This window comes from Etheostoma spectabile, chromosome 4 (genome assembly GCF_008692095.1).
Source record: "Etheostoma spectabile isolate EspeVRDwgs_2016 chromosome 4, UIUC_Espe_1.0, whole genome shotgun sequence".
NCBI classification, from domain to species: domain Eukaryota; kingdom Metazoa; phylum Chordata; class Actinopteri; order Perciformes; family Percidae; genus Etheostoma; species Etheostoma spectabile.
This window is the reverse complement of record NC_045736.1, coordinates 12,344,147-12,353,792: the sequence shown is the minus strand read 5'-3', so window position 1 is coordinate 12,353,792 and position 9,646 is coordinate 12,344,147. Positions and strand designations below refer to the sequence as shown.

At 42.0% G+C, this 9,646-nt stretch overlaps 1 protein-coding gene and 1 long non-coding RNA gene across 3 annotated transcripts in view; one reads left to right on the top strand and one right to left on the bottom strand.

Annotated features, from left to right (window-relative positions):
• The window catches only part of LOC116687366 (uncharacterized), a 138,087-nt gene that overhangs the window by 61,270 nt on the left and 67,171 nt on the right, over positions 1-9,646 (bottom strand). The window lies entirely within an intron of this gene.
• LOC116687361 (plexin-A2) overlaps positions 1-9,646 on the top strand; it is an 86,798-nt gene that overhangs the window by 45,938 nt on the left and 31,214 nt on the right. For both annotated transcript variants that reach the window (XM_032512682.1, XM_032512684.1), the window contains exons 9-13: positions 1,037-1,151; positions 2,453-2,653; positions 3,815-3,911; positions 5,411-5,610; positions 8,511-8,662. In XM_032512682.1, the coding sequence (XP_032368573.1) occupies positions 1,037-1,151; positions 2,453-2,653; positions 3,815-3,911; positions 5,411-5,610; positions 8,511-8,662 (765 nt within the window). The remainder of the gene's footprint in view (positions 1-1,036; positions 1,152-2,452; positions 2,654-3,814; positions 3,912-5,410; positions 5,611-8,510; positions 8,663-9,646) is intronic.

Below are 9,646 nucleotides of genomic sequence, written 5' to 3'. Positions count from 1 at the left end.
TCCACTGTCAGCTGCAGTGTTATGTTTCGTGTCTTATTTTCTTTGTTTTATCATCTTCATCATGCTGTTTTCATTAAACCTTTTCTTAATTCTCAATTAGACCCTCAGCAGTAGATTCAAGCTTTAGTATATAATCCAGAGTTGGATAGGTAAAATATACTGTAGTCAAAAATCAGAAATACAAATCAACATAATGTAAAAAACAGATTAATGAATTATGAAATGAAAAGTTCAGAACAAGGACACTGTATGACCTTTACATTTTTGTACATAACACTGTTTAATTTGAATTGCTTTAAAAAGGTTTTAAGTGACAGGGACACTTGAATAGTTACTCCTGCAAAGACTTAAGTGGGCGCCGTGCAGTTTTTGTTTCTTTTTGCTTGCAGGTTTCTTTATAGAGCTCTCCCTACAGCTTTGGAATATATATTTGGCAGCTCTTATGTTTACTTGTGTCTGACTCCTCGCTCGGTCAGTCTTCCGTTTTCTCTTTCCCTGTTCCTCCGAAAATGCTTTCTTAGCTTTCCGCTTCTTGTTTCGCCTGCACAGCCATGAGGATAGTGTAAAAAAAACTCCATTGCTGCCTTGTTAGCCTGTTCCTGAATAGGCGTATGTGTGCAGTGCCATGAAGAAATTTGTTACATCACAAGACCTGATATCACACGATACATCCTGAGGTTGAGGCCGGTGACCACCATTCAACTCAAAAAAAGTCATATAACCATTCCGATGAATCCAAAGCTGTTCAGTTAAGGTAAATTAAGCTAAAAAAACTACATAGATCCCCTTTAAGGTAATTTATTGTCATATACAACAAAAAGACTACCATTCATTGCTGTCGGCATAGAAAACGCAGACATTACTTGGATGATAAACTCAGCAGAAAGCTATTCATCAGTCTTCCTTTTTAAATCTTCTTCACCCAGGAGAAGAATATGTAGCCTACATACTACGTGAATGCAAAGCAACTGAATATACAGGAGGCAATATTAAACGGTTGCTGGTCATGTGGTAATCTATTTCTTTTGTCCTGCAGGTGTCTGTCCTGTGTAAACAGCACTTTCCGCTGCCACTGGTGTAAATACCGCAACCTGTGCACCCACGACCCCAGCAGCTGTTCATTCCAGGAGGGAAGAGTCAACGCCTCAGAGGTACAGCAAATACCATTAACATAAAGAGAGCTACAGTTTCATTGGCTTTCCAGAGTACCCTTCATCTCTTTGTCTGTGACACACCATAAAGGCACAATCCAAGTTTTAAATGTAAAGCTAAAGCTGCACCAAAGAATCAAGCAAGTATTGTATTGTGGGTAAATGCTAATATCAGCATGCTAACATGCTCACATTAACAACAACAATAAACCAATGTACTGGACAAACTTAAATTTTGACCTGATGATGGAGCTAAATGAAACGTTAGAGGATCATCAAAGTTATGACAAGTTTCTGAGAGGGACATGATTGTCTGTACCAAATGTAAAGGCAATCTTTTGAATAGTTAAGGTCCCATGGCATGAAAATGTCTCTTTATGAGAGTTTTTAACATTAATGAGTTCCCCCAGCTTGCCTATGGTCTCCCAGTGGCTAGAAATGGTGATAGGTGTAAACCAAGCCCTGGGTATCCTGCTCTGCCTTTAAGAAAATGAAACGTCAGATGGACCAATCTGGAATCTTGCTCCTTAAGACATCATAAAGGGAAAGGTTACCTCCCCTTGCTCTGCTTTGCCCTCTTACAGAATTTGGCCTGCCCATGAAAAAGAGAGAGACATACTGCTTGCAAACAAGCAAAGCATGGAAGTTGGTCATAGTCACACCCCACACCTCCACCTTGCCCCCCCCCCCCCCCCCCCTCTCCTCCTCATACATTTAAGCTACCGACCACAGAATGCACATTTGCTAATGGAAAGCTCATTGTGGGACTGGCTCTAGTGGCTATAATTCTGCACCAAGGCTGAATTTCAGGGAAAGAGACTTCAGATACAGTGTTAAGTATTAGGTTCCCTCAATAAAGTTCCCTTAGCCTTTGGAATTAAAATAACCCCCCCATCATCACATACCCTTCACCATACCTACAGACTGGCATGGTTTTATTTCAGTTAGCTCAATAGCTGGTTTGATTTAAATTGAGGGATGATCTTATGGAAAGTTCCCAATGCCCATCTCTATGTATGGTGAAGGGTATGTGATGATGTGGGGGGGCTATACTACATTTGTAGTAGAGAGGGACACATAAATAGACAAAGAGATAGTAAATACCTACATACAATAGAAACGTTTGTAGATAAATCAATTAATCTCTGAAGATATGCCAATACTACGTGTGTATTATGCTGAGGTAATGTAAAGGCTAAACAGCAGCGACGACATAAATCAAGCATTCATGTTTTCTTACTGTGAATAGAACAATTACATATGTGTGTGTGCGTGTGTGTGTGTGTGTGTTGTTTTCACAGGACTGCCCTCAGCTCCTTCACTCGGGAGAAATTCTTCTTCCGGCCGGGGAGGTCCGACCCATCACCCTGAGGGCCAGAAACCTTCCCCAGCCCCAGTCAGGCCAGCGGGGCTATGAGTGTGTGGTGCATGTGCAGGGTGTCAGCCACCGTGTCACGGCGCTGCGCTTCAACAGCACCAGCGTGCAGTGCCAAAACAGCTCGGTATGACCTCAAACACTCCCAGTGGGAGTCTCACAGCTGTCAAATGAGGCAGACAGCTTGGATGCTGTGTAGGCAAGGTACATAGGGTACATCAGTGAATATCGCCTGAGGTGTTGAGCATACCAAAAGAAAGTAGAGGAAAGGGAAAGTGAAAGTGATGAGGAAAGGTGGAAAGCACGTGAGAGAAAGAATACGTACAGTGCAGACTGATCTGAAACTGAAATGGTGTATGTATGACACGCCAATTTATACGCCATTATTGGCGTGTTATCATGACGCATACTCGCTTTTTAGCGTGTTTATCTACGCCATTTGGCCTCCATTGACTTACATTACCTTGCAATTGCGTGTGAATTTACATTGTAGCAAGTAAATCAAGAAAATCCACGTAGGGAGGTTGGTCGGGGTCGTGTCAAGTTTTTCTAAACTCAACAGTCCCGTTTTTTTTTTTTACTAAGAAAACCCTGTTCTTCTTTTCCTAAATCCAACTGCGTGTCACGTTTCCTAAACTCAACAGTCGCTTTCTTCTCGCGATGTTTACGTCCACTGTATAGAGCGCAGTCATACAGGCAAAATGTGTACAGAAAACACGCCACTTGGCTTAAGAAAGTGTGTGTGCATGTTTACACAAAGTCATTTTGTCATAATAGGGAAGAAAGCAAGGAAGGAAGGAAGGAAAAGGATGAAAAGGACACTAGCTTGTCTAGTAAGCAGCATCTTGTCTGACTAACACCTATAGGTGTTGACAAAGCATAAAAGTGGTGTTTTTTAAACAGGTTTGGGAGTAATACAGGAGATTATTGTAGCACAATGCAAGTCACAGGCTAAATTTCCATGCAAAGCATACATTGCTACTCTGTGACAATGAATGAAAAGGCCATTTTCCTCAGATGTGGATGATCGGCCACCCCAGCCAGGGTTTGCGTCCCCACATGTCAAAGAGGAGAGGAGCAGACAACCATGGCAGAAATGACAGATGGTTAAAAGCCTTGTCTCTCTGCTGCCCTTTCATCTTCTCATATTCCTCCACTCTGTCTTTCTCTCTGTATTTTTTTTATTTATTTTTTTACCTTTTTTTTATCCTCTGTCTAGCTTTGACTTTCTCTGGCTCTCTGGATCCATTTACCGCACAATTCCTCACTCTCTATTTCTTCTTTTCAGTACATGTACGAGGGTGTGAAGATCAGTGACCTGGCAGTGGACCTCTCCATTGTATGGAACGGCAATTTCATCATCGACAATCCCGAGAAGATTAAAGGTGCCTCTGCCATCCATCACTGCCAGGCCAGAGAAGTGTAAAGCACTCAATCCACAGAGGATAGATGGGTCATAGAGAACGCTTCAAGGCTCCCAAAAGGCCTTAAGAGAAAGTTCACAATAGCAAGGAGTGTTGTCACAAAGGCACCCAATCATTTGTGTGCCCGGAGGGTTGAAGGGTGAATCTTCATATTTGCTCGGTTTGGCTATCACAACTGCTCTTGGTTCCCTCTCCATCATCATGTGAGAACAGGTGCTAGTCAGTTATCATTGTGGGTTGTATATTAAATACATCCCCATAGCCAAGGATATACACAGTGACGGCCATGAATTCTATAAGGCCTTTTAATAACATAGGTAAGTTTCTTTATATGGGCATAAATAAACCGTAGGCTACCTATACGGGAGAGGATGTAAGCAAACAAAGAAGAAGTTTATTGGATTACTTTATCATTTTTTTCTTAAGATAAAAGAATTTAAACAAACTTATCATGAGTATTATGGGATTTCCCTAGTTGACTGTCCATGGCTGTAGCCAGTTATTTTCAAGAGTGTCCTGCTGCAGTGCTCCCGGCTCAGGCCGACCTAAAAATCCCAGCTCGGGGTCTCTCAATCATAATCATAAGTAGGGTAGGATCATGGGAGTTTGTCTTTTTTGCCAATGTAAATCTATCTGATGTGACTCAAGCAGAAACAATGTTCACGGATGAGTTATACTGTATTAAAGATTTATTCACATTACAATTTGTAATGTTTATTTCATTCCAATGAAACAGCCACTGTGTTTTTATCTTTTTGGTGGTAACCAGTGAAGCATTGAGAATGGGGGAATTAGCAAGTTAGATAGCTAAGCCAGCCAGCCAGCTACTGAATGAGGTAAATCGAACAACCTGATGCTTTAGCCACAAACACAGCATGGAGGCATGGTGGAATTACTGACTAGCCAGCCGTTCATCTCCAGTCGTCAGATCTCATCCCAGCAAAAGTCATCTAGCAGCGGGGGGAGGTGGAGAGACAACGGGTTGGGCCAGTTGTTTTACATGAACTAAATTTATTACATTATTAAGTTATAGTTTTTATCAGCATATTAAGGTTGTATGTTCTACCTCGGTGTTATTGGTAGAGGTAGTGTGGCTACTATGAGGTAAGCTGTAGTATCCCGATCGTATTGTCCCTGGCAACTGGTGTACACAATGTCAGACGTCACTGCTTCCTCCAAGCTAGGGAGAAGGTGGGCCAGAGCCTGGAGCTCCGCAGCTTGACCCTTCTCGGTGTTTTCGGAGTTGACTGTACATATCTTCTGTTTAGGAATGTGTTCTAATTGGTTGATTAGTATTTTATAAGACACATAACTCCCTACTGGTGTTTTTACAGAACATCCTATGCTTGACATTTGCTTTGATAGCCTATTTATAGTGACATTCTCCAAAATCATCAATATTGAAAAGTGAAATGACTCTATATTTTAACTGAGCAGATATCCACTGTGTTTTCCCCCAGTGCACCTCTACAAGTGCAACGCCCAGCGGGACAGCTGTGGCATGTGTCTGCGGGCGGAGAGGAAGTTCCGGTGTGGCTGGTGCAGCGGTGAGGGCCGATGCACCATGAAGCAGCACTGTCCTCCCATCTCTCCGTACGCCAGCCGCTGGCTGGACCTCTCTGCCAGGAATGTCAAGTGTACCAACCCACGCATTACTGAGGTCTGTTGACTGTTTGTTTGGGCTGTTGTCAGCCAATGTCAGTCAGTCAGTCAAAAAATGAAGTTCAAGATGTCAGGGATTTTTTATTTTCAAACTCCTTGACAGATGTGCGAGGCATGTCTGACAGAGGAACCAAGGTGCAGCAGGTTGTTAAAGTAGCTGAAACTACTTTATTTTACTCTGGTTACCAACTGAGTGGATAAGTTTCAGACTTGTGTACCAGTAACATCAGATTAACAGACCTCAGTGTAGGATTGTTAGATAGTTTTGTGCTTTTACAGAAATGTGGGAAAAAAAGGAGATCTCTTAAAAATTGGGTTGACTTTTACAGGATCATATACTGTAGTTGTGTTCAGTGTAATTAGTTATATTACAATATTACTGTCTCTAAATTGTAATCCTTTACACTACTTTTTGTTTTACTTTCACCAAAATAAAAGCAGGAGTATGACTTGGCAGGTAGCTTGTGAATTTCACCACAGGATCAACAAAGTCTCACCTTTATCCACTATATACATCATAATTTATTCATATTATTTTGTTGTATTAATCTGAATCTGCGAAGTAACTAAAGCTATAAAATAAATAGTTAAGTAAAACGTAGAATAGCCCATTGACTCTGCTTTGTGTTGGACAAAGCAGATAAGTAGGATAAAATGAAAATACTCACTCAAATGCACCTTACAATTGAATCGAAGTAGCCTACGGTGAAACTACTTCCCACCGCTGATAAAATTTTATGATATTACGTGTAGCAAGCATAACATTAATTTACATACAGACAGGACAGCTTGCTTCAACGCAGCGTATACAACTCCTGAAAATAATGTCCAGGTGGCAAATGCATTCGTCTCTGCGGTCACTTCAACCAGCGATCCCAGCAACAGGAAATAACACTCCCAGACCTTTTTTTTTCTGTGTCGAAATGTTCTGCGGTTTTTAATTCTTAAAAAAAAAAAGGCTACAAACTAAATGTTGGGTGAAAATGCGTTACTGCGTAACTCGTGTTACTGAGATTGTAACGGGTATAATATTCCCGACATGTTATTAGTAATGCGTTATATTGCTGCGTTACAGCAAAAAGGAATACAGCACTGTAATTGCGTTGGTAGCATGTAAATGTCAAAAACAAACATTTTATCTGTGGCTACCTTCCAATTTCCCATCCAAGCGCCTGTTTATCTGAGACTATCTTACATTTTATCCCACGCAGGCTGAATACCTTGAGTGCTTGACAGCTAAATGAATTCAGTGTGTTTAGAGAGAGGTGATGGATCTTTTTTGACACAAACTCCTGTTCATTCTCATGAATGAGGCACAGTGGGTCAGGCACAGAGATGTGAGGCTCTTCCACTTCAAAGAGCCGCGAGCCTTTGATGTCCCCGTCACATTATTAGTGCTTCTGAAGGACCTGCAGCAGAATGAATCAACCACCGAGTGCTGCATGTGAGTAGAGGTAGTGTTGCTCCGGCGTTGCTCCTGTTCTGCTCTGCAGGTCTAAAGGTTTCCTGCTGGGATGGTTAACGTTACACTGTGAATAGGTTCCTTAAGGGTTTGTCATGTACTGCATTATTCATTCTAGTTTGTTTTGAATTATAGTGGATTTCAAGGCTTTTTAAACAAAACCCTGTCGGTATGTGACTTAAGGTAAATCTACTTAAATGTCCCATGACATGCTTCTCTTTGGATGCTTTTATATAAACCGTAGTGGTCCCCTAATACTGTATCTGAAGTCTCTTTTATATAGACCTTACTGCGCCCCTAATACGTATTCTGAAGTCTCTCTTTATATAACCTTAGTGGTCCCCTAATACTGTATCGAAGTCTCTTTTATATAGACCGAGTGGTCCCTCTAATACTGAATCTGAAGTCTCTTTTATATAGACTAAGTAGTCCTAATACTGTCTGACTCTCTTTATATATCCTTATGGTCCCTAATACTGTATCTGAAGTCTCTTTTATATATACCTTAGTGGTCCCCTAATACTGTATCTGAAGTCTCTTTTATATAGACCTTAGTGGTCCCCTAATACTGTATCTAAGTCTCTTTTATATAGACCTTATTGGTCCCCTAATACTGTATCTGGTCTCTTTTATATAGACCTTAAGTGTCCCCTAATACTGTATCTGAAGTCTCTTTATATAGTCCTTAGTGGTCCCTAATACTGTATCTGAATCTCTTTTATATAGTCCTTTGTTCCCTAATACTGTATCTGAAGTCTCTTTTATATAGTCCTTAGTGGTCCTCTAATACTGTATCTGAAGTCTCTTTCCCAAAATTCAGCCTTGGTGCAGAATTACAGCCACTAGAGCCAGTCAAACAAAGAGCTGTCTAGCCACTGGGGGACCAAAGGCAGGCTGGGGGAACGCATATGTTAAAAAAAAGCCTCATAAAGTGAACTTTTCATGGGACCTTTAATGTTTACTGAACGATTACACACAGACTGTGGGAAGTGTGCCCGTGTAGTTTCTCAATCATTCAGGGGATGTAGTTTTTCGCTGTTTCTCTCTCACGCGCCTGTGTCAGCATCTTGTGTGTACCCAGCAGAAGCTCTGTCAGAAATGGACTTTTATCCAGTTTAAGGCACAATTTAACGATACACTGTTTTCAAATCTTGGTTGTTGTCAGCTATGGTCTCTGTTCTTCACAGACGTAAGGGACATGGCTCTGTGAAATGATAAGGCTTGAGCTCACTGCTATCCTCACTCATTCGAGTAAACATAAACTTGACATACTGTACGTGTGTTGCTGTGAGTCCATCTGCTGGCGATAGAATAAACCTACAGAAAGACAAATATTGCCTAAAAGTGTCTATTTATACATGAATGGCCTGTGAGCCCATCACTGCACGTCAAATCCTTTCTTCATCCTCATTTACTTGATTCTCCTTCCTTTGTAGGTGAGCCCAGTGGCAGGGCCTCTGGAGGGGGGCACACTGGTCACCATCCAGGGCCTGAACCTGGGACTGTCCTTCTCTGAGCTGGAGGATAACGTTGAGGTGGCGGGTATGCAGTGCATCCCACAGGAGGAGGGATACATCACAGCAGAACAGTAAGAGAGACTCCTCTCCTGCCCAGACATGTATGGATTCATACTGTACTGTACATAGACTACATACACACTGTAAACACACACACACACACAGACACACACACACACAACCTTTTCCTCTCTCACACCATTTATTTCACTGTCACTAGCAGGATCTGTGAATAAGCTGGAGACCACGATGCCTCATCAGGTTGTGGGATTGTGCGGGGGGCTCTGCATTGCTCTGGTGCAGTCAGAGCCAGAGGAAGAGACAGTCTTTGTGTCATTGTCGTTATGAGGCTGTCGGCGCAGCTGTAATTGAAATGCGCTACATGTCGCTGACTGCAGGGACAATCTGTTAGCCATGTGTTTCTCTCACAGCCATGTAATGCGATTGGGCTCAGGCTGCAGGGACTTTATTTTTATCCTTGTGAGAAAAAAGAACATGCCAGCAGAAAATTGGAAAACTCTCGTGATGTAGGAATAGAAGAGATGGGCAGGGACGATGCATTGGGTGTCCTTATTGTAAATGTAAACGTTTGTTGAGCAGAGCTATGCATTCAGCAGGGCCATTCATTTGGCACACCCAGTGCTTTAAAACAAGGTATTACAACTGTTACAACCATTCATTTTGGCACGGGGTCAGTTGCTATAATGACTTATTCATGGCCCACTTTATCTTATTGACCTGGCAGGCAATACTGATTTATTGAAGAAACCCTTATGTTGTCATGGCAACCAGAGCTAATGGTGGGTGACAATCGTGCTGCTGATGGGGAGGGGTGTAGTTTATCATGTGAGTTATATTGCTGTTATAGGTTTCCCATTAGGAAGAAAGATGGCCCTCGGTATTGACCCACAACTTCTATGAAAGTCTGCCTCAATCACACTGGCCAGCACAGGCCATCTTGTCCCTGTGCAATTCAGAAGAAATGTGATACAGTGCAGTGATTCTGGTGTGTGTGTGTGTGTGTGTGTGTGTGTGTGTGTGTGTGTGTGTGTGTG